Below are 25,449 nucleotides of genomic sequence, written 5' to 3' on the forward strand. Positions count from 1 at the left end.
AATAACATTTAATGGAGTATAATCTGCAAAACTACTGAATCACTATGCTGTATACCTGAAATATAATGTAAATCAACTATACTTCCATTTTAAAAAGCACCACATCTGAATTTTTTTAAAAAAATCCTTGTTTTTCTAACCTCTGATTTTGATTTATAATCTGAATATACTGTGAAATGTTAGGCTGAACGAGCTGGACTTGTGGAATTAATTTTTTAAAGGAATCTTTATATTTGTGTCCTACTCTCCCTTAAATTTATGAATCTGTCCCCTCTTCCTTTCTTTCTACCTTAATTTGGATCTTCATCATCTCTCACCTAAGCTAATTTCACTACCTCTCTAGCTTTTCTTCCTGCTTTGAACTGTTCTCCATAGGCTACCTCACACAGCCATCAGAAGGATCTTTTAAAACCCAGCTTCAACCATGAGACTCTCCCTGCTTTAAACCCTTTTGTGTCTCCTCATTGCTACTGGATTAAATCCAGTCTTCACCTCAACTTGTCTTTTCACCCACCTCCTCTCTCTTCACTACTCCAAAACATATTATACAGGCTATTAGCCACTCTCAGGCTAGTCCAGAGAGCTGGAAGGAACAAATTTGTCTTCCCTAAAACGAAAAAGCAATTACAAAAAAACCCTACAATTATGGCCAGAATATGGACTCAAACTTGATCTGGACAGCGAGAAAGTTGAGAGGTGTGAGTGTGTAAAAGAGAAAGGAGGACGACCAACACTGGACACTGGCAAAGTTGGAGTTAGTTGTGTAGAAGTGTGGTCCAGTTGACTTAGCTTACAGCAGGACCCCAAACAAAAGCTGTCAATCCAGAGATAGACGTAAGGGCAAGAGCTTTGGAGGCTGATTGGACTGATCCAAAGAGCTACACCTGAGGGCAAGGAAAGTGGCATGCACTCATATTTTTCTGAACCCTGGCAAAACAGAACTCAAAAACTCTTTTTGAATGGATATATGAATGAAATTTTACAAAATTACATTTGTGATTTCTAAAATATACTGAGACAGTATTCATGATGACAAACCAACCAGAAAACTAAAAAAGTATATTAAACAAACAGACATGTTAATCAGTTATTGACAAAACTTCAATTTTCATGCAGGAACCATAGGTGTTTCCTATACAAATGGATAAGATTAGAGATGATTAGAAATATTAGTTTATTTCTTATATTTAATTTCCTGTGGCTAATTATGCCTTTCCTTTTCCATTTCAGTATTTCTATACAGAAGCTTTCAAATGAATCTCACTACACAATTTACGAGTTCTGGGAGAATAGTAGTGTGTGGAATAGGTAAGTTATGAGCAGGCCTTATTTTTTTAAAATTTTTTTGCCAGGGAGGTAGCAATATACATGATTTAATTTTAGAACCTGTAGAAAAAAATTCCATTCCCTTTACCTCACCTTAAAACCTGTCCCATTTGCTCCTTTTCCTAAATCTCACTCTTTTTATGGATTTGAAATCACTTTCCTTTTGAAGCACAAAAACTTTTGATTATGGTCACACTTTAAGAATTACCATTTTACTGATGCTTTCAGGTAAACAGATTTAGATGTGGGTCATGGGTGTCTAAGGTGTGCAGGGGTGGGAGACAAAGGATGCAGAAAAAGATGAAAAAAAATTTTCTTCCTAATTTTTCTTAAGCTCTGTGGTTTTTATTTTGCAATATAGTTATATATAATGGTTAAGATCATCGTAGCTTAACAGCTTTTTGAAATGTCTTTACTTACTGCAAATAAAAGGGAAATTCAAGGGCTTCCCTGGTGGCGCAGTGGTTGAGAGTCCGCCTGTCGATGCAGGAGACACGGGTTCGTGCCCCAGTCTGGGAAGATCCCACATGCCGCGGAGCAGATGGGCCCGTGAGCCATGGCCGCTGAGCCTGCACGTGCGGAGCCTGTGCCCCGCAACAGGAGAGGCCACAGCAGTGTGAGGCCGGCGTACCACAAAAAAAAAAAAAAAAAAAACGGGAAATTCAAGACATTGGAAAAGATTAAAAACAAGTCAACTTCTCTTGTAATCATTCAAGTTTTTGTATATAATTATATTTGTTAACTATTCCTCGATAAAGTTAAAAAATAAATCAAGTTCTTTGAAATTAAAATAATTATTAAGTAACAAATATATAATTAGAAAAATGAGATGAAGGAAATTTTGCTATTCTGAGATTATGTAAATAGTTCTAGTTGGCTTTAAATGGCACGGAGAATATAGTTCTCCAATAAGTCCATATTTTGGGATGTTAAATTATGGTAATGAAACAAATACCTGAAATTTTAATTGATACATATTTCACCTAAAAATTTTATTTTTGTGGCTATTTTAAACACTGTGCTATAATGCATAATGACATCAATAGAATTTCAGGCACAAAAGGGAGCTCTAAAGGCAACTTATTCAACTCTGTAGTTCCAGGCCTATACTTTTAGATGATTTTTCTTTCTTTTTATCCTCTAGAGATGGAAAATCTATAGTCCTTCTTCTTAGCTATCCTATTTTTTAAACATCCTGATGCCTAAGATAGTCTTCCTTCTGTTTAAACTTCTTGCTGCAATTAGTTATCTCCTTTTGTTTCATCTTCTCTAGATAATTAGTGCTCTCCTGTTTTAAAAAAATTTCTGGTGATACTTGTTAAATTACTCCTTAGTCTTTTTTTTTAAGGGTAAATAACCATGAAAAGAAGTCCGTATTCAGGCACTTAATCTAAATCATACGAAACCTTGCCACCCTAAGTGAATTTGAACTGTGCTACATTCTACTCAGGAAGATCTTAATAAATTGTACAGCCGTAACCTATAATTATTTATACAGCCACCGTCAGACGAATTATAGCAAGACCTTCCAAAGAAGTAACGTGGATTTCTTGGAAACTCCAGAACTCACATCTACTATGCTAGTTCCTGGTAATTATCCTGGGTTCACAATTCTTCTAAGTGCTTTTGTATTGCCTTTCTCTGTTTAAAAGACAGTATGTTCTAGCCCCTTCCCCTTCAACAACTGTACTCTATTTTTTATCTATCTTAAAATTGGAGAGTGGGGGTAGGAAATAAGAGATCTATATATTTTTTCTATTGCCTTTAGTCCTTAGTTGACCCTATTTGTATTCCTGGCTGTATTAAATCTAATATTAGTCATTTGCTGGTAACCTTTTAACAATTTGAAGTACAAATCATGACATTTCAAAAAATTATTCAAATGCTTTACTACATTATAGTGTATTGAATAAATTTGAAATAGGTGACCCATAGACTAGAGATTAGAATTATGTTATAAATATCTTTATTATAATAATTGTTAATGTATTTTTTGTAATTGGAAAAAAAGGAGAAGGGAAAGAGAAATTTGAATGAACTTGTCTGAGAAGTCTGGCCTAGCCAAAGTTTATTTAAGATAATTGAGAATAAAAATTATTTGTTCATCTACCCATCCATTCAATTACCAATTAAACATACTTTTATTGAATGTTAATAAGTGCTAGGCACTGGGGATACTGGGGTTCCTAGCCTGTTTACTAGCACTGATTGAGCTCCAATTATGAACAAGCATTGTGTTGGGAGCTACAGAGGGTACAAAGTAAAAATACAGTCCCTACTCATAAAATGCTTTCTGTCCAGTAGGAAAGACAAATGTTTGCAGAAAAATAATAAGCTTGGGACATACAGAGTAGTTACCCATTAGAGTCATAACGTGCTATGTGAATTTAGAGGAGTGGATTGCCTCTTTAAGAGTTTTTAATGAGGAGATGATCCTTGAGCTGGACTTTAAAAACTGAGATTTGGACAAATAAAGATGGAGAAGAAGGGTACTTAGATAGAGGTAAATTGTAGACATGAACAAATGTAAGAAATGTTAAACGTGCTGTGTTAATTGGTGCAAAGATATGATTAAAGCATAAGGCTTGTATATGGTACATGTGCAAAGAGAGGAGAGAGTAGGAAATGGGAGTTGAAAATATAATAAGGAATTTTAACTTTCTTCTTACAGTATTATGGAGTCATTAAAGGTTTTTGAGAGGGCTAGTGAATGCTCTAATCAGTAGTAACTGTGGCAGGAGGGAGAAAGGTGAATGTCGTGAGAGGGGAGAAATTGGTCAGGCAGGGCAATAATCTAGGCCAGGAAAAAAAAAGCATCTGAACCAAGAAGATACCCATAGAGTTCCCTTGCTGATAAAATTTTCAGGAGTTAACCATAGCAAGATGATGGTTGAAGCCGGGGATTGGTGAGAAAGTGTGTAGGTAAGAAGAAAATATCTGACAGAAGCCTGAGGAACTGCCTTTATTTAAAAGGTTGGGAGAGAAAAGCCTCCTTTCATTAAGGAGACTGAGGGGAACCAGAGATAGGAGAGTCACAGCTGCAGAGTATCAAGGAAACCAAAAGAGGAGTAACATGCAAGGTACAGTGCTCCTCAGGGGGCCTATGTAGTAGAGCATGACTGAAGAAAATGGGACTGAAAATTGGATTTGACAAGAGAAGTTTTAATAAAATGGTGGGAATTTTAAAATTAGGGTAGATTTTGATGGATTGGTAATAAATGGAAAATGAAAAAGTCAATTCTGGAATTGAAGCTAGGTAAGGAGATGGGGAGATAAGGTGTGAATGCTTTCAAGTTGGCTGACTCTGACAGTCTCAGTCTGATTTTTAATATGTATTTACTCTAGATCTTAAGGGCAGGTTTATCTGGCCTAGAGATGGTAGACTTTTAGAATCTCTCTTGCTGTATATCTCAGATGTAACCCTCTATTGAGGAAGCCAGGAATATGGTTGAAATTTCTCGTGATTAACAATTTGACTCATGTGGTTTAAATTAGGATGCACAACAGCTTCAGGAAAGTTGCAAGTGAGTTGGTAGCAAAGACTGTTAAGGAAGACTTTGATGACTGCCTTAAATTTATCCAAAAAGTTTTAACTTAACATTATACCAGACTTGAACAGTCTTTTATAAATGAGAAGAAAAGAACTAGTTCTAGTTCAAGTAACTTCTGTAAATATGACTGCTACAGCTTTTGTGCATAGAAATGCAGGAAAGCAATAGCCACATCTTATTTATCTTCATATCCCCTGCCCTAGTGCAGTATTAGTATAGTATATGGCATAAGGAAACAAATATTTTCTAAATGAATGAATGAATGAATAAGGACTTTGATATCATCATAAATGCACTGGTATTCAGTCATGAATTTCCCAAGAAGTCCTGACACTTGTAATTTTTGTGTCTGACATCATATCCATTTTCAACTCTCCCAATTTTGAAACCACAGTTTCTACAATATAGAAGGAAAGAAAGAAGCTTGTTCTTATTGATGTCTTAAGTCTTTCCAGGAGACAAAACACTTGAACAGTACAGTAGAAAAAGAGTACAGAAAGGGAGGCTAACGAGGTAGCAGGAAAAAATATAGTAAGAATAGCACATTTAGAACAATCCGGTAGATTTTTATGGCCTAACTTTACTTAATCATCTTGGATTAACTCTCTATGCACTATTAGTGTCATTGGTACATGCATTCTATTACTCTTTCTCTCTCAGAACATTTCCTAATTTAGAGAGAAAAACTGAGTACAGATAAAACTGGATGAATTCTTGTTCTCAGAATTCAGAGTGAATACAATTTAATGCCTTTTAATTGCTACCCTATTTTTCATTGATTTTCACATCACATCTAATTTCTACGACCACTGGAATTTGATAGAAAAATAAAGTTAGGCTTGATTCTAACACAATTTTAAAAACTTACTTCAAACAAGATTTTTAACATCTATTGGGTCATCCTACTCTATTTTAAACTGAAAGTTTTATCACTGTTAACAGCTGACTTCCCTTGGGGACAAACAGCAGACATATCTCCTTGGACAAAAAGCTGAAATTAGCTTATAAATATTATTTATGATTTTAATGTCCATATGACTTATATTTTTAATAACTAGTTTTGTGCATTTTTTTTATGTAGTTTTGAAATGCTGCATATATTTTGACCTAAAATAAATATCTGAAAGTTATTACAGTTAGAAACACAGAATGAGTGGTTTTGTATTACTAATTCACAAATAACAATTTCTAATAAGACTGCTTTTAAATTAAGATTTCTAAGTGGTTTACTTAAGATACATCTTAAGAAATAAAGCAGGGACTTCCCTGGTAGTGCAGTGGTTAAGAATCTGCCTGCCAATGCAGGGGACATGGGTTCAAGCCCTGATCCGGGAAGAGCCCATATGCCGCGGAGCAGCTAAGCCCGTGCGCCACAACTAATAAGCCTGCACTCTAGAGCCTGTGAGCCACAACTACTGAGCCACGTGCCACACCTACTGAAGCCCACATGCCTAGTGCCCATGCTCCGTCTGCAATAAGAGAAGCCAACTCAGTGGGAAGCCCGAGCACCGCAATGAAGAGTAGACCCTTCTCGCCACAACTAGAGAAAGCCTGCGAGCAGCAACAAAGACCCAACACAGCCAAAAATAAAAATAAATAAAACAAATTTATTAAAAAAAATAAATAAAGCAACTAAACTAGTCTGCACCAGATACAAAAATATAAACCAAAATATATTCCTATGAACTCTCAAATATAAAAATCACTTAAATGAGGCATACTGGAATATGGAGCCTATGCTGATAAGCCATCATAAAACACCCAGACAAAAAGAGTATGAGAATTGGTCTGTGGAGCAGGATATCCCTTGGCAAAGGAGAAAGCCCTATGGTTATGGAAAAAAAGAATACATAAGAAAGTAAGATCCTATTGCCAGTCAGTGTTATTTAAACAGCTTTGAAAACAAATTTTAATCCTTTACATTTGTCTGTTTCTCACCTCATTCCACCAATCTTACTTCTTTGACATAGGTTTGTCTTTGGGATACTTACATTTACTGGGGAAAACATTTCTAATTTTATAATACAGATATACTAAAAAAATATTATTTAAAACACATCCACTTGCTTATACCCAAACTATCTGAACTGGGTAGATTAAAACAACAACATGATTTTATCTTCAGGGCATTTATAATCTCATTGCCAAGACAAGGTCTGTTCATATATAACAAAAACTTTTTAGTTAGACTGCAACCAAGTGCCAAAAGATATGGTACAACTAACAAGTGCGCAGGAAAGTTCAATCAAGTCAGGAAATAGTAACTTGAAAGATAAGTAATTATACAGACTAAAGATGAGGGAAAATAGTCTCTTTAAGAATGACTTGCACCTTGAACTAACTTAGCCCTAGCAGTTATTTTCATTATTTAAAAAAACTCTTTTTCTCTTTTCAGCTTCATGGTGGATCCTGAACAACTAGCTGTTCCTTAACATTTTCTTTACGGTTCCAAGTAAAAAACAACTGTTCTTATCTAAAATGTGAATTAGAAAATCCTCTGTACTTATTAATCTACTCTCTACTTTTGTTTAAATATATTTACCCTAAGATGTGCACTCTTCTTTAATGTCTTCTATCACTTTCTCTTTCATGTAAATTTTAGCTCAACTTCACTATTATCCTCAATATTTGCTGCTGTATTGCTACATACAATAAACCTAAAACCCTTTAGTCTCAAAATCATAATATATGAAAAGTATACACATAAAGGAACAAAATTGTTATGATAGAGAAAAAATATTTAAAGTGAGAGCTTTTAGACTATTACTTCATAGGACAGCTTTTGTAGATCTGTCATAAACTATAGAGGTTAAATCAGTGTTTTGTGATTTTTAAGTATCTGATTTTCCACAAGTGAAATGTATTCTTCAGTAATACTTACTCCATTCCCAACTCAGGATCCTCTAACTATTCACTTTATGTTACTTAAAAAGCTAATACATGGTCCAATATGACTGGTATCCTTATATGCAGAGAGAGAGAGCAGGGATGCATGTGCATCCCTGTTGTTTAAGCTTAAAAAAAGTTAATACATGAGCATAAACCAATCTTCACTATAACCAATAGAATCTCTATCTATCTGTCAAGTTATAAACTGGTTTTTCATAAGTGAGCAAATCTGTGACAGGGTACCATTTAGTAATGTAACACCATTATATCATTTGTTAGCATCATAAATCAAGAAAAGAGTTTTACTTTAAGAAAATGTCATTCAAAATTTTTGGCACATGATCCAGAGGCCTAAATTTACTTATGAAAAATAGACATTTGCATGTAAATAATGATTTCAAAATATTTTAAAACCAAAATTTTAACCTAAGCGAACAAAGAATTATAAAACAAGTATAAACTTTAGGGAAATAATAAAATATGTAATGGACAAAAAACATCTATTTTTCAGTTTCAGCACTAGAATGACTACAATCCCAGTTTCTCTAGAACAATTAAAACTATGTACCTTATATATTCTGCTGTACAAGCTCATAAATTAAATATTTTTAATAAAATCTCTTTTATTCTGATAAATGCTGCTAATGAAAATGCAATGCATACAGAAATTTGTTTATTCTCTAGTCCAAATTCCTCTGAAACCACAGGTCTTCCAGGAAACAAACATAAGGTGAATTTTTCCTCTTTTTTTTTTAAACTCAGACAAAAAGGAAGGTTGAACTAAAATTTTATTTTTTAAATATAAAAGTTAACCTATTTTCTCAAACTAACTTTTACCTTTGTGTAGTCTCAGTCCTCATTCAGTCTAAATAAAATTAAAGAATTTTTAATAGCTTCTACTAGAAATAGGTAAGTAAATATTGACATACACACACATTTGTGTATATGTATGTGTATGTGTGTGTGTGTGTGTGTGTGTGGTCATTTCTAAAGATGACAAACACTATGAAACAACACCTGGCTCAACTCTTTTAATTTATATACAAAGCAAAGAACAACATGAATGGAGATGTACAATGATTATTCAAATAAGCTATACATATGTAAAAAGGCAAATAGATTATAAAACAGTCTGCAGTCTCACTCTGATTATATACAGTAAGAAAGGATCAAAAGACTTTGAAACCTCGAGGACTTCTAATATACAAACTTCTTGAAAACGCTGGTTATAAATGATTTCAAAAATAGAAATTATAGCTAATCAATATATTGTTCTGACCAGTCCATTTCTGTATCAAATTCAGAAAGTACATCAAGTCTTTTGGATACTAGGCACTTTCCAAAGTTAGAATGGTAGTATGACTTTAAAAGGGGTCTGCCTTCAGTAACAGTGCTAAGTGGAAGGGCTCTTTGGATTCCAAATTGGAATAGGTTTGATCATATTTTTTTTAACTAAAGTCAACAGACTTGGAGAATAGGCAAATAATAAAGCAAACCAATTTAATTATATGGTAATTCTGACCCCAGCTCTTTTAAAATTACTTTTTTATTGAGATGACCCCAGCTCTTATATAAATTACATGTATTTTTGTGTATGTGTGTGTATTCATACACATATAAATACTAGAAGTTTCCCTTTCTAAAGGGAAATAGTAGGGCAAAAATGAGTGTAAAAAACTGGGCCATAGGTATAAACTCATTTTCAAGTAACCAATAAATTTATGGCTAGTGAAGTTTCTTTTTTTTTTTTTCCTATTTGAAAAGCAATCTTTTTCTGGGGAACAAAGCAATGAAAAGTAGTATACTAAAGACCAAGTTGGGAAACCTGCCATGGACTATAGTTTGAATCTGGGTAACAAGTCTAAAGACCAGTGAAGAAAAAGGTACTGGTTTTAGGAGTTCAGAATTCAGTTTAAGATAAACTTTCTGCCAAATGATGTTCTTGAATGCCTTCCCAATAGACCCAGGGATCTGAGAGAATCTGAGGATAGAACTAGAGAGAGTTTACACTTACCTTTATATGAACAATTCTTTGTGACACTGTGCTGGAACAAACTTTTCTTTTTAACAAGAGTGACAAATTGCAGGAGATTTATTGTATAGAATTTCTAGGAGCTAAAAGTTTAAACCTCCAAATTCTTCATCCAATCACTTGTTATAAGAAATTATAGCACTGAAACTTAATGCACCTCAATTATTTGCAAATGCCTCAATTATTCCTCTTTGGAAATAAAAGAATCTTAGACAATGTTGTATTATCACAAACCTAGAGAACAATCATATATTTGAAAAGAAATACTTCTTAAAATATTCTCCCTCCTGTCACTGAGAACTATTCATTGAACATCCTGAATCATTCTAAACCTCTAGAGAGATTGTAATGATCCTTTCAAGTGCTGGTATGAAATCAGTGGGAAACAGAACAAAAGCAACTTTAAAAGCAACAAGAAATTATGTATCATATATACATCGTAGCATATACTTTATATTTGAGAATCTTTACAGCTTACATTTCCATTCCATTATTACAAGTGATGCAAAACAAAAATTGCAAGTAGCATGCAAATTATAAATACAGTCTTCCCATTTCACTAACCAAATTCCTACTTTCCAGTGTTACTTCCCAATTTATGCAGGAAACTGCCTGCAAAGCTGAAACTGATTAGAAAATTCTTTATAGTTTAAAATATCTCTTTCTCATTTTAGGAGAAACCAAATACCCAACCATCAAAATTAAAAATAAATTGAATTGTTACAGTCCATTACAGTTGTTAATAGATCCACTTTATTTGCAGGTGTCCAAAATATAAAATTAATAATTCTTTATCTTCAAATACATATATTCTTAAAATGCTACTTAAAGCTTTGGTTGTTTTCCTGTAATAAAGAAGAAAAAGTTAACTTATCAATTAGATTGAATGAATGTAGCTTTTACTAATTAGTTTATCAAACCAAATATTGTGACCTATTAAGTGTTTGCAGATCTAAATGCATGTTACTATAGAAACTATTAAGTAACTGGAATTTGTCAAATAAAGCAGTTCTTCTGTGTTTAGTAAAACTTATATAATTCATATATTATATTTAAATATATTAGATTGTATTCCAAACCTGTTGTTCTGTTTTTGTGGTACCTAATTTTTAGAAAATGTTATTAATGCATAAAACAAAAGTAAACTCAAAATAATGTGTATGTCAAACTTTTATTGACAAAATAAAATGTTGTTAGAAGTGGAAAGCCTTCAAATGAGAAAGCGACTATATTTTATATAGCACTGAAGTTTAGATTTATTCTTACAGACCAAGGATTATATGCCCCTAAGATCTCTGAACAGGTAGAAAAATACAAATATCATCAAAGATGCTTTACTTCATTAAATAGTCCTGTGAGCAAGGTATTATGAAAAAAACTTTTAAATTTATGCTTTAATTTTAAAAAGAATTGGCTGGATGTCTGCAAGGTAGTGAGTTTAAATTAAGAACCATTGATAAACTATGAATAAACTAAAATACAAAAAATTGTAATTATGAAAAAAAAGCTATGGATTCCAAAGGGTAAGAAATCCCCCAAATGGAGAACACAGGAGGTATTTTATATCTCACATTTGACCCATTCTTAGCATACCTATATTCTGAACTCATCTCAGTAGAATACTACTGGCATTCCTCACTTTACTTCTCTTTGTAGACACTGTGTTTTTTACAAATTGAAGGGTTGTGGCAACCTTGCATCAAACAAGCCTATAGGTACCATTTTTCCAACACCATCTGCTCACTTTGTGTCTCTGTGTTATATTTTGGTAATTCTCCCAATATTTCAAACATTTTCATTATTATCATTATATTTGTTATAGTGATCTGTGAACAGTTATCTTCAATGTTACACAGCAAAAAGATTACAACGTGCTGAAGGCTCAGATGCTGGTTAGCATTTTTTAGCAATAAATAGTTTTTTAATTAAGATATGTAAATAGTTTTTTTTTCTTCAGACATAATGCTATTGCACAACTAAGAGCAGTATAGTGTAAACATAACTTTTATATGCACTGGGAAACCAAAACATTTGTGTGACACCCTTTATTGAGATATTTGTTTGGAACCAAACTCGTAACATCTCTGAGGTATGCCTGTATACCTTTTATATGCCTTTACCTGTATAAAATTGTGTCTATGAAAACTATAAATAAAAGAAATTCAAATTCCAGTCTAAATGGAATTAAAGACCATAAAAGATGAAAATCAACACCCACTGCATACATAATGAGAGATAAGTACCATACTAAAAGCAATTTCATACATTTCATTTAATCCTAACAATTAGAAATCATCCCCTTATCACAATTGCAAAACTGAGGCTCAAGAACGTTAAGTGACTTGCCTAGGTTTGAACAATATACCAGTACACAGGTGGAGCTACAACTTGAACCCAAGACTGACATGAAGCTCATGTTCTATCCAATCAATATCCTGAAAGATACATGTATGTATTTACTGTATATTTACTCTGATGGAATTTGATGAGGTGACACAGAAATACAAAGGACTAAGAAACAGCAAAGACATGTTGAAGAATGGTTATGTTGTTTTACTGTATAAAAGGAGTAACTGAACAGAACAAAGTGCCCAGAAACAGACCACATGTAAATATATTGCCGCAAAGGTGGCAGAGGACTATCCTTTAGCTAAATATTGCTAGGATGACTGGATATCCATACAGAAAAGAATAAAACTTCACCCCTGCCTCACACCATATAGTAAAATTAATTTCAGGTGAATTTAAAACTTAATTGAAAAACAAAATAGAAAAATATTTCCTAAAATATGACAATTCCATTCTATTTTTGACCAGAGTGGTAATTACTTACAGTAACTGGTTATATTATACATTTAGATTTATGTACTTTTCTGAATTATATTTCACAATGAGAAAGATTAAAAAGGTTTAAAAGACACATATTTTAGAATTAAAACAATACAAAAATCTTTAAAAGGTAAATATTTAGAATTAAAACAATACAAAATTAGAAAACTACCTACTGGTTTTTGAAGTACAATGGGATGATCAGGCAGAAAGTCTGGTTTTTTTCTGCAGATGGAAACACTTGAGAGCTTCAACAGGAAATCTCTGCTGTATTTGATTCTCTCTGTAGATATCAAAACATCAAATGTAATGTTATAAAGCACAGAACTCTCCCAGAACACTTTTTGGCTCATTTATTTCTGGATGTCCCTTAACTGTCCGTTATTTTATAAAATGGTAAGTAGTTTTTATGTAAAAGAGAAGTGGGGGAAAAAGCTCTGACAAACATCTACTGTCTCCAATTTTCCTTTTACATAGAAACAAAGCCAATTAACCAAGGAAACATTTCAGAAACTTGGTAATGTATTGCTTCTTTTATCTGGTTATTCATATCTAGTAAAGAAATCTTCTATTATAAAATATAACAGGTATAACACCTATTGGGCAATTCAGATCCCGATAAGCCTATGGAAATGGAACCCTAATAAGCCTATCTAGTCTTTATATTAACTTACTAAAAATTTAATACAATCCAATAAATTCAAGAAGCACTTATTGTAGGTAATAGTGAAAAAGGTCCAAAATAGGGTCCCTATCTTCAAGGGGAACAATGATTCAAATATCTGCAGATTTCTCATCAGAGACTATTACCATCTTGGTCTACATTAGACCATTTGCTGGGCCAGAAATAGTAGAGCTATAATCTTTAAATTTCTAACAGAAAAAGACTGGCAACCTAGGTTTCCATATTGTGAAATAATAGAAAAAAATATATATATATATGGGTTTCTGTCCCTGTTCCTGGCACAGAACTTCTTTCCCTTGTAATTTCCTAAGTGATAAGAGCACTAGAAGCATCTTTTGTTCTAATATTTGTTCCTTGACACTAGTTCCTGACACAGTGCTGCTAAATCTCTTAAAATTTTCTGGATGATTTGGTCTTCTGTTCTAATGAGGGGACTCTTGGTGGGCTCCTGGATGGAGGCTGATCACCAGAAAGACCAAGCCATGATTAGAAGCTTGGAACTTTCAGCCCCACCCCTATATTCACTGAGAAGGGGAGAGGGGCTGGAGATTGAGTTAATGATCGATGGTGCCTACATGATGAAGCCTTCATAAAAATCACAAAAGTAAAGGGTTTGGAGAGATTCTGGGTGGGTGAATACATCCATGTACCAGAGAGTGGTATAACTCAACTCCACAGAAGCTCCTGCACTTGGGACCCTACAAAACCCTGCCCTATGTATATCTTCATTTGGCTATTAATCTGTATTCTTTATCATACCCTTAATTATGTAATAAACTGGTAAATGTAAGAAAGTGGTTTCCCTAAGTTCTGTAAGCTGTCTTAGAAAATGACAGAATCTAAGAAGGGGGTCTTGGGAACCTTTACTTGTAACTGTCATCAGAAGTGGAGGGTAGTCTTATGTGACCAGGCCATTACCCTGTGGCATCTACATTAATTCCAGTTAATATCAGAATTAACTTGAATTATAAGACAACAAGCTGGTTTCACAATGAATTGCTTGATATGTGGAAAAACCTCACATCTAGTGCCAGAAGTGTTGTGAGTATAGTAGAGTATTGAGAGTAGAGGAAAAACACAGGAGGAGTGTAATTTTTCCCTTATACATAGCCAGTGAAAAAATCTTTCAGGAATGCATATGAAGTAAAAAAAACATTTTCAGATGAAAGAAAACTAAAAGAATTTATCACCAGCCGACCTGATCTATAAGAGACACTAAAGGAAGTCCTCCAGGTTGAAGGGTAATGATACCAGACAGAGTCTTTCATCTTAAGATTTAAAGGAGAACAACAGAGAAATGGCAAATAGCTGAATAAATATAACAGACTCCTTTTTTCCCCCCTTTATCTAAGTTTTATGAAAATATGTATGATTGTTGAAAAACAAAACTTCTGACAACCTCTGGTGAGATTTCCAAGGTATGGAGATATAATGCATACAGCTATAGCAAAAAGATCAATGCAGGGGGATAAAGGAAAGGAAACTACATATGGTTGCAAAGTTTTACCATCACTGTTTTGCATGAAGTACAATATTAACAAGTACACTGAGAAAGTTAGATATTATAACCCCTAGACCAACCACTTAAAAATACAAAGGAATACCGCTAAAAATACAATAGATATAATTAAATACCAAAAACAAAACTTAACAAAATCCAAAAGAAAGAACAGGGGAAAACAAAAACAAACAAAAATGAGGACAAACAGAAAACAATAAAATGATATGCCTAAATTCAACCATATCACATTAAATCTCAATGGTCTAAACCAGGGTCAGCAAAATTTTTCTGTAAATGACCAGAAAGTAAATATTTGAGGAGTTTGGGACATATAATCTCTGTCACAACTACTCAACTCTGTCTTGTAGCAGAAAAGCAAATGGAGATAATAACTAAATAAAGCATGTGGCTGTATTCCAATAAGATTTAATTTCCAAATTGGGCATTTGGCCTGAGGGCCATAGTATACTCACTCCTAAGATAAACACTGCAATTAAAGGCCATAAATTGACACAACAAATTAAAAAAAGACACTGTTACATGCTGCCTGCAAGAGATACACATTAAACATAAAGACACAGATAGGTTGAAAGTAAATGGATATAAAAAGATATACCACACAAAGACTAAGAACAAGAAGGCTAGAGTGGCTCTTAACATTAGATAAAGAGATAACAATTATCAATGTGTTGTGCCTAAGGACAGAGTTTCAAAATGCATGAAGCAAAAACTGACAGAAATAAAGGGGGCAACACACAATTCCACAAAAATATTAGGTAATGTAAAAACCCTTCCCTCAGTAACTGATATGACAAAAAAAAAATCAGAAAAGACACAGATCTTAACAATACTATGGACCACCTTGATTTAACTGACAATTATAAAAGCTACATCAACAACTGAAAAATACAAATTATATTCACATAGATATGGTACAATAACCAAGACAGACTATATGTTGGCTATAAAACAAGTTCCAATAAATTTAAGAGGCTTGGAAAAAAGAGGACTCAAATAAATAAAATCAGAAATGAAAAGGGAGACATTACAATTGATACCACAGAGATACAAAGGATAAGATTATATTATGAACAATTATATGCAACAAATTTGACAACCTCTAAAAAACTGATAAATTCCTAGAAACATACAACCTACCAAGACTGAATCATGAAGAAATAGAAAATATGAAAGACTGATTACTAGTAAGGAAATTGAATCAGTAATCAAAAACCTCCCGACAAACAGAAGTCCAGGACCATATGGCTTCACTGGTGAATTCTACCAACCATTCAAAGGAAAATCAATACCAATCCTCAAACTCTTCCAAGAAATAGAAGAGGAGGGAACACTCCCAAATTCAATTTATGAGGCCAGCATCATCCTGTTGCAAAAACCAGAAAAAGATGCCATGAGAAAAGAAAATTACAGGCCAATATCCCTGATGAACATAGATGCAAAAATCCTCAACAAAATATTAGCAAACTAAATTCAACAATACATTAAAAGGATCATACAGCATGATCAAGTGGGCTTTATTCCAGGTATGCAAGGATGATTCAATATCCACATATCAATCAATGTGATATACCACATCACAAAATGAAGGGCAAAAATCGTATGATATCTCAATAAATACAGAAAAAGCATTGGACAAAATTCAACATCCATTTATTCTTAATACTCTCAACAAAGTGGATATAAAGGGAATATACCTCAATCTAATAAAGGCCATATATGACAAGCCCACAGCTAACATCATACTCAATGGAGAAAAGCTGAAAGGTTTACTTCTAAGAGTAGGAACAAGACAAGGATGGCCACTCTTACCTCTCTTATTCAATATAGTATTAGAACTCCTAGCCAGAGCAATTTAGCAAAAAAAAGAAAAAGGTATTCAAATTGGAAAGGAAGTAGTAAAACTGTCACTATCTGCAGGTGACATAAAGAAAATGCTAAAGTCTCTACCAAAAACTGTTAGAACAAATAAGTGAATTGAGTAAAGTTGCAGGACACAAAATCAATATACAAAAATTTGTTGTGTTTCTATACACAAATAAACTATCAGAAAAAGAAACTAAGAAAACAATCCCAATTACAATTGCAACAAAGAATAAAAAAACCTAGGAATAAATTTAATCAAGGAGGGAAAGACCTGTATGCTTTAAGACATTAATTAAAGAAAATGAAGATGACACAAATAAATGGAAAGATATTCTGTGCTCATGGGTCACAAGAACTAATATCATTAAAATGTCCGTATTACCCAAAGCAATCTACAGATTCAATGCAATCCCCATCAAAATTCCAATGGCATTTTTCACAGAAATTGAACAAAAAATTCCTAAAATTTGTATGGAATCAATAAAGACCCCAAATAGTCAAAGCAATCTTGAGAAAGGACAACAAAGATGGAGGTAACACACTCCCTGATTTCTATATATATTATATATTTTTATATATATATAAATATATATATAGTTTTATAGTTATATTTTTATATATAACTATAATATAACTATAATAACTATAACTATATATAACTATAATATAACTATACATATAGTTATATATATATAGTTATATATTTCTATATAACTATATTACAAAGCTACAGTCATCAACACAGTATGGTACTGGCCTAAAAACGGATGTATAGATAAACGGAACAGAATAGTGAGCCCAGAAATAAACCCACTAACATATGATCAATTAATATACAACAAAGGAACTGAAACTATACAATGGGAAATGGACAGTCTTTTCAATAAATGGTATTGGGAAAACTCAACAGCCACGTGCAAAAGAACGAAACTGGACCCTTTACTTTACACTATACACAAAAATCAACTCAAAATGGATTAAATGCCTGAATGTATGACCTGAAACCATAAAACTCCTGGAAAAAAATATAGGTAGTAAGCTCCATGACACTGGTCTTGGCAATGATTTTTTGGATTTGACACCAAAAGCAAAAGCAACAAAAAGTAAAAATAAATCAGTGGGACTACATCAAACTAAAAATCTTCTGTATAGTAAAGGAAAACATCAACAAAATGAAAAGGCAGCCTACTGAATAGGAGAAAATATTTGCAAATCATATATCTGATAAGGGGCTAATATCCAAAATATATAAAGAACTCATACAATTCAATAGCAAAAAACCCCAAACAACCTGATTAAAAAATGGGCAGAGGATTTGCATAGACATTTTTCCAAAGAAGACTTACAGATGGCCAACATATACAAGAAAGGATGCTCAATATCACTAATCATCAGGGAAATGCAAATCAAAACCACAATGAGATATCACGTTAGGAAGGTTGTCATCAAAAAGACAAGAAATAACAAGTGTTGGCAAGAATGTGGAGTAAAGGAAACATGCACTGTTGGTGGAAATGTAAATTTGTGCAACCATTATGGAAAACAGTATGAAGGTTCCTCAAAATCAGAAACAGAACTTCCACATGATCCAACAATTTCACTTCTGGGTATTTCTAAAGAAAACAAAAATACTAATTCAAAAATATATATGCACCCCCATGTTGACTGCAGGACATCTGCAACAGCCAAGACATGAAAACACTCTAAATGTCCACTGATGGATGAATGGATAAAGCAAATGTGGTATATATATATACACAATGGAATATTATTCAGCCATACAAAAAAGGAAATCTTGCAACACACGGATGGACCTTGAGGGCATTACGCTAAATCAAACAGAGAAAGACAAATACTGTATGACCTCACTTATATGTGGAATCTTAAAAACAAAACAAAACACCCCACAAACTTACAGATGCAGAAAACAGATTGGTGGTTGCTACAGGTGGGGCGAAGGGGTAGGTGAAGTGGGTGAAAGGGGTCAAAAGGTATACATTTTCAGTTATAAAATAAGTCCCAGAGATGCAATGTATACATCATGGTGACTATAGTTAATATCTCTGTATTGCATATTTGAAAGTCACTAAGAGAGTAAATCTTAAAAGTTCTCATCACAAGAAAAAGAAAATTTTGTAATTATGTATGGTGACAGATGTTAACTAGACTTACTGAAGTGAACATTTCCCAGTATATACAAATATCAAATCACTATGTTGTACACCCGAAACTAATATAATGTATATGTCAACTTTAAAAAAATGCTAAAAATAAAAAAATAAAAATTGAAGAAGCTTGAAATCATATAGACTATATTCTCTGACAACAAAGTAAATTAAGAAATCTATTAATAAGATATCCAGAAAAATCTCAAATATCTTGGAAATTAAATAACAATACTTTATAATAATTCACAAGTCAAAGGTAAAATAATAAGGAAGTTAAAAATATTTTAAACTTAATGACAATTAAAGTATAATGTAAAAATTCGTGCAGTGCAACTAAAGTAGTGCTCCAAGGAAAACATAAATTCTTTATTTTAATTGAAGTATAGTTGATTTATAGTATTGTGTTACTTTCAGGTGATTATATATATACATAATATTGTGTATAATGTAAAAATATAAGTATATAAATATATAAAATATGTATTTTTTCACAGATTATTTTTCATTATAGGTTATTATAAGATACTTAATATAGTTCCCTGTGCTGTAGAATAAATCTTTGTTGCTTATGTATTTTATGTATAGTAGTTTGTATCTGTTAATCCCATACTCCTAACTTATCCCTCCTCCCCTTCCTTTCCCCTTTGGTAAGCACAAGTTTGCTTTCCATGTCTGTGAGTCTGTTTATGTTTTGTACATAGATTCATTTGTATTATTTTTTAGACTACACATATAAGTGATACATATAATATTTGTCTTTCTCTGTCTGACTTACTTCACTTAGTATATTCTCTAGGTCCATTCATACTGTTGCAAATGGAAATATTTCATGCTTTTTTATGGCTAATATTCCATTGTGTATATATACCATATCTTCTTAAGGCAACTGACTGTTGATGGGCACTTGGGTTATTTGAATGTTTTGGCTATTGTAAATAGTGCTATGAACATTGGGGTGCACATGTATCTTTTCAAATTAGAGTTTTCATCTTTTCCAGATACATACCCAGGAGTGGGACTGCTGGGTCATATGGTAACTTTATTTTTAGTTTTTTAAGGAACCTCAATACTATTTTCCACAGTGCCTGCACCAATTTATATTCCCACCAACAGTGTAAGAGAGTTCCCTTTTCTCCACACCCTCTCCAGTGTTTATTATTTGTAGACTTTTTGATGATGGCCAGTCTGACCTCATTGTGATTTTGATTTGCATTTCTCTAATAATTAGCAATGTTGAGCATCTTTTCATGTGCCTGTTAGCCATCTGTTATGTCTTCTTTGGAGAAATGTCTGTTTAGGTCTTCTGCCCATTTTTTGATTGGGTTGCTTGTGTGTTTGATATTGAGTTGTATGAGCTGTTTGTATACTTTGGAAATTAAGCCCTTGTCTGTAGCATCATTTGCAAATATCTTCTCCCAGTCCATAGGCTGTCTTTTTGCTTTGTTTATGGTTTCCTTTGCTGTGAAAAGCTTTTAAGGTTGACTAGGTTCCACTTGTTTACTTTTGTTTTTATTTCTTTTGCCTTGGGAGATTGATCTAAGAAAATACTGCTATGATTTATGTCCAGGAATATTTTGCTTATGTTCTCTTCTAGGAGTTTTATGGTGTCATGTCTTATATTTAGGTCTTTGAACCATTTTTGTAAATGCTATGAAGGAGTATTCTAATTTCACTGACTTACACGTAACTGTCCAGCTTTCCCAACACCACTTGTTGAAGAGACTGTCTTTTCTTCATTGTATATTCTTGTCTCCTTTGTCATGTATTAATTAACCATAGGTGTGTGGGTTTATTTTTGGCCTCTCTATTCTGTTCCATTGATCTATATGTCTGTTTTTGTACCAATACCATGTTGCTTTGATTACTGTAGCTTTTAGTATTGTCTGAAATCTCACAGGAGGATTATGCCTTCAGCTTTGCTCTTAAACATTCCATTCTTTAGGTTTGTAATTTTTTTAAATTTAAGTACAGTTGATTTACAATGTTGTGCCAATCTCTGCTGTACAGCAAAGTGACTCAGTTATAAACATATAGACATTCTTTTTAATATTTTTTTCCATTATGGTTTATCATAGGATATTGAATATAGTTTCCTGTACTATGCAGTAGGACCTTGTTGTTTATCCATCCTATATATAATAGTTTATATCTGCTAATCCCAAACTCCCAGTCCTTCCCTCCCCCACGCCCCTCCCCCTTGGCAACCACAAGTCTGTTCTCTATGTCTGTGAGTCTGTTTCTGTTTTGTAGATAGGTTCATTTGTGCCACAGTTTAGATTCTACGTATAAGTGATATCATATGGTATTTGTCTTTGTCTTTCTGACTACCTTCACTTGTTCTTATACAGTCTTATAATAAGAGAATATCTACAACATATGACCTAACAATCCACCTAAAAATGCTATAAAAAGGAGAGCAGGGCTTCCCTGGTGGCGCAGTGGTTGAGAGTCCGCCTGCCGATGCAGGGGACGCGGGTTCATGCCCCGGTCTGGGAGGATCCCGCGTGCCGCAGAGCGGCTGGGCCCGCGAGCCGTGGCCGCTGAGCCTGCGCGTCCGGGGCCTGTGCCCTGCAATGGGGGAGGCCACAGCAGTGAGAGGCCCGCGTACCGCAAAAAAAAAAAAAAAAAAAAAAAAAAAAAAAAAAAAAAAAAAAAAAAAAAAAGGAGAGCAAACCAAACCCAAAATAGAAGGAATTCATAAAAAGGAAAAAATCACCAAAATAGAAAAAATATATATAAAATTAAAATGCCAAAAGTTGGTTCTTTGAAAAGAGAAACAAAACTGACAAATCTCAAGCTAGACTAATTGATAAAGAAAAAGAACACAAATGATCAATATCAAAGATAAGAAAGGGGTTATCAACACAATCCTACAGACATTAAATAGAAAATAAGAGGATACTATGAACAAGTTTAAGCCAACATTTGACAACTTGGATGAACTGGATATACTATAAGTTCTTGTGTGGACCTATGTTTTCATTTCCCTTTGGTGGAAAACTAAGAGTGAAACTGCTGGGAGGTAAGGAGAGACTGCTGCTGCGCAATGTGGAAGAAGTGAATGAGAATTTTCCAGTGATGGAAATGACTTGTGGCTTTTAAAAGAACTAATGGCTAATAATCAATTCCAAGTTATTCTCTGGACTGTGCTACCAAATAAAGAAGCTGAGGAAGGTTATTAGGAAGTAAACCTGAAAGATGAGAAAATGAAAAATAAGAAATAAAATATAAGAAAATTGGAGAAACATTCAGAGTCAAGTAGGCTAATGTTACTAATATATTACTAATATAGTAGTTTTAGGAAAAGAACACAAAGAAAATGGAGATGAGAAACATTATCAAAGAAATATCCACAAATTTTCACATCAGAAGAACCTAAGTCTTGAGACTGAAGAAGTTCACCAATTGCTCAGGAGAAAAATTTGAGTTAAAAAAAAAACGACTACAAAAAGAGACACAACAATAGGAAATTTCAGAAAACCTAAGGTAAACACACAATCCAAAATACTTCCAGAGCAAAAATGGCAAAACAAAACAAAATGAAAAATAGAAATAAAAGACAAAGTCATTTACTAAGGGCCTTGGAGAACTGGGAATCAGAATGGCACTGGACTTCATAGAATTAAGAGCCAGTTAATATAGACTGCTAGAAAATAAAGCAAAATGCCTTAAAATTTTAGAATGAAAGTAATGCTCAACCTGGAAATTTTAAAAATCAAATTCTATATTTAATTAACACAAGAGAAACCCAGCTGTTCTTGAGTTCCTAAAGCACAGGCTCCTGAGGTTGAAGATTCACTCACTGTGTTTCACTCAGCAGGTTTTGACAGCACTACCAAGCAGAGTTCTTACTAATTCTCATCTTCCTCCTTTTCCTCCTCCTCCATAGCTTTATTGAGGTATAATTTACATAGTATAATATTCACGCATTTTGAGTGTACAATTGAATGATTTTTAAGCGTTTACAGAGTTGCGCAACCACTGCCACAATCTATTTTTGTTTTTTGGTTCTAGGCAGTGAAGCAAATCTCTGCCAAATCATTAGCTGACCATGAAGATATCACAAAAGAGACCTGAGTGGCCACAAATGTGAAATATAGAACTTCTATATCAACTACCATCAGATACCTCACTCTCATTTGTTGTCACTCTCTGTTCCCAATCCAATCTAAGCAATCATTACTCTGTTTCTACAGATTTGCCTTTTCTAGACATTTTATATCAGTGGAATCATACTATATCAGATCTTTTGTGTCTGGCTACTTCATTTAGCATAATGTTTTTAAGGTTCATCCTCAACTCAGCATTTTCTATCCAACCAAACTACCAATCAAATGTGTAAGTAAATACACAGATTAAAAGAATTCACCAACCCAATGCCCTTTACAATGAAGCTCCTGGAGAATGCACTTGACCAAAATGAAGAAAGAAGAAAGCAAAGGAATTATGAAGAGAGTGATGTCAGTGAAAATTGCCAAATACAGAACTCTAAAAGTCCTTCCCTCCACAAAAGCAACAAATAAAGTGTCAAAAACTTCCAGAATCAACTTTTTCCTAAATTCTGGAATTTAATCAAAAGCTTGCAAAAAAACAGGGGAATGCTTAGTGAAGAAAAAATCAGCTAAATTTGGTAAAGAGTTTTGTGGCATTTTAACTTGCCTGGGAACATCTCTTCCAACCCAGCTTGGCTGTGGCCTTGAAAATAACAGGCCTCATTCCTGATTTACGTTCCCACTACTGGAGAGAGCAATACGGACCAGTCTCAAAGAATAGTGGTGGCATTTTTTTTGACCTCTCTGGTGGCTCCCTGAAGAATCATCTCAAAGGACTTGCCTATATTTCACCTAAGAACTCTCCCAGGTCTGAGGCTACTATCTGAATCTATTTGTCAAATCATTTATATGGAAATGTATTAGCCACTTCCACCTAGGACAAGGGATAACTGGAGCAAACAATAGGCAAAACAAAAAGCTCGGAAGGAAAGGCTAGGGAAAGAGATGTGTTGGGGAATAAAGGCACTGAAATACTCACAGATGTTCCAAGGAATTTAGAAGGCTACATGCGTGCTAAAGGCTAGGCTCATGCTCAAAGAAAGGCTTGAGGAGTTCCCAAGCTCTCACCCCTGGCTGACCTTCAGGTTCCTCACAAGCAAGAAGTGATGGCAAAGGCAGATCTGTAAACTGCCAGACTGAGTACTGAAGGCACACCCCAACACACACACAGAGGTCATAGGCAAAGACTGGGAGAGGGCTTTTTTTTCTTTTTCTGGTTCTAGGTATTAAAGGAAATCTGTGCCAAATCATTAGCTGACCATGAAGATATCAAAAAGATACTTGAATGGCCACACATGACAAATAAAGACTTTATACTATTAGTTCATAAAAGTCATTAAACAAAAAAAACAACAATTACAACAAACAAGAACAACAGACCCTGGGAAGGGGGGAAAATCTGATTTCCACAGCTAGCACATTATAATACTCAAAATATCCAGTTTCAACAACAACAAAAAATACAGAGCATGAAAATAATAAAGTATGGCCCACACACAGGAAAAAAAGAAATTAATAGAAACCTTCCCTGAGGAAAGCAGAGATACTGGACTTACTAGAGAAAGACTTCAAATAAACTAATTTAAATATGCCCAAAGAGCTAAAGGTAACCATGAGAAAAGTGTCTTGCCAAAATACCAATATCAGAAAAAATCAATAAAGAAATGGAAATTATAAAAAGGAATCAAATAGAAATTCTTGAGAAGAAAATTACAATAACCGAAGTGAAGAATTCAGTAGAAAGGTTCAACAGTAGATATGACCAGGCAGAAGAAAGAATTAGCAAATTTAAAGATAAATCAATGGCATTATCCAATCTGATGAATAGAAAGAAAAAAGAATGAAGAAAAATGAACAGTGCCTAAGGTACCTGTGGGACTACCCTAAGAATACCAACAAATGCATAATGGAAGACCCAGAGGATAGGGGAGAGAGAAAGGGCAGAAAGAATATTTGAAGAAATAATCGCAGAAAATTTGCCAAATTTGATGAAATACACACATTGACACATCCAAGAAGCTCAACAAATTACAAGCAAAATACACTCAAAGAGATTCACACTCAGATGCATTATAAGCAAACTGTTAAAAGACTAAGAGAAAATTTTGAAGAAAAGCAGCACTTTATCACTTACAAGGGATTCTCAATTGGAGAAAAGGCTGATTTCTCATCAGAAATCATGGAAGTCAGAAAGCAGTGGGATGACAAAGTTACTAAAAGCAAAAAACACGTCAACCAAGAAATTTATATCAGGTAATACTACCTTCAAATGAAAAAGAAATTGATACATCTGTAGATAAAAACTGAGAGAGTTCATTGCTTGTAAATCTGTCTTACAAGGAATGCTAAAGGAAATCCTCAGGCTGAAATAAAAGGACAGTAACACAGTAATTAGAATTCACACGAAGAAATAAAGAACACCAGTAAACATAACTACATAGGTAAATTTATATTTACCTATGTAGTTGTTTATAAATGTATCAATGAATTTTTGGATGTAAGTCCTCTTTTTTCCTGTATGATTTAAAAAAC

The 25,449-nt window shown here is 33.6% G+C and overlaps 2 protein-coding genes across 6 annotated transcripts in view; one reads left to right on the plus strand and one right to left on the minus strand.

The window, feature by feature from the left end:
- The window catches only part of NECAB1 (N-terminal EF-hand calcium binding protein 1), a 252,855-nt gene extending 241,845 nt beyond the window's left edge, over window positions 1–11,010 (plus strand). For 2 of the 4 annotated variants that reach the window (XM_067017207.1, XM_067017209.1), the window contains 3 exons: window positions 1,231–1,308; window positions 2,825–2,916; window positions 7,273–11,010. In XM_067017207.1, the coding sequence (XP_066873308.1) occupies window positions 1,231–1,308; window positions 2,825–2,916; window positions 7,273–7,298 (196 nt within the window). In that variant the 3' untranslated portion in view covers window positions 7,299–11,010. The remainder of the gene's footprint in view (window positions 1–1,230; window positions 1,309–2,824; window positions 2,917–7,272) is intronic. The other 2 variants (XM_067017208.1, XM_067017210.1) reach the window with 2 other exon arrangements.
- Window positions 8,783–25,449, minus strand: part of C17H8orf88 (chromosome 17 C8orf88 homolog) — a 41,859-nt gene continuing 25,192 nt past the window's right edge. For both annotated transcript variants that reach the window (XM_059043481.2, XM_059043480.2), the window contains exons 5-6: window positions 12,804–12,910; window positions 8,783–10,643 (exon numbers count right to left, since the gene is read on the minus strand). In XM_059043481.2, the coding sequence (XP_058899464.1) occupies window positions 10,620–10,643; window positions 12,804–12,910 (131 nt within the window). In that variant the 3' untranslated portion in view covers window positions 8,783–10,619. The remainder of the gene's footprint in view (window positions 10,644–12,803; window positions 12,911–25,449) is intronic.

Source organism: Kogia breviceps, chromosome 17, assembly GCF_026419965.1.
Source record: "Kogia breviceps isolate mKogBre1 chromosome 17, mKogBre1 haplotype 1, whole genome shotgun sequence".
Classification (NCBI taxonomy): Eukaryota; Metazoa; Chordata; class Mammalia; order Artiodactyla; family Physeteridae; genus Kogia; species Kogia breviceps.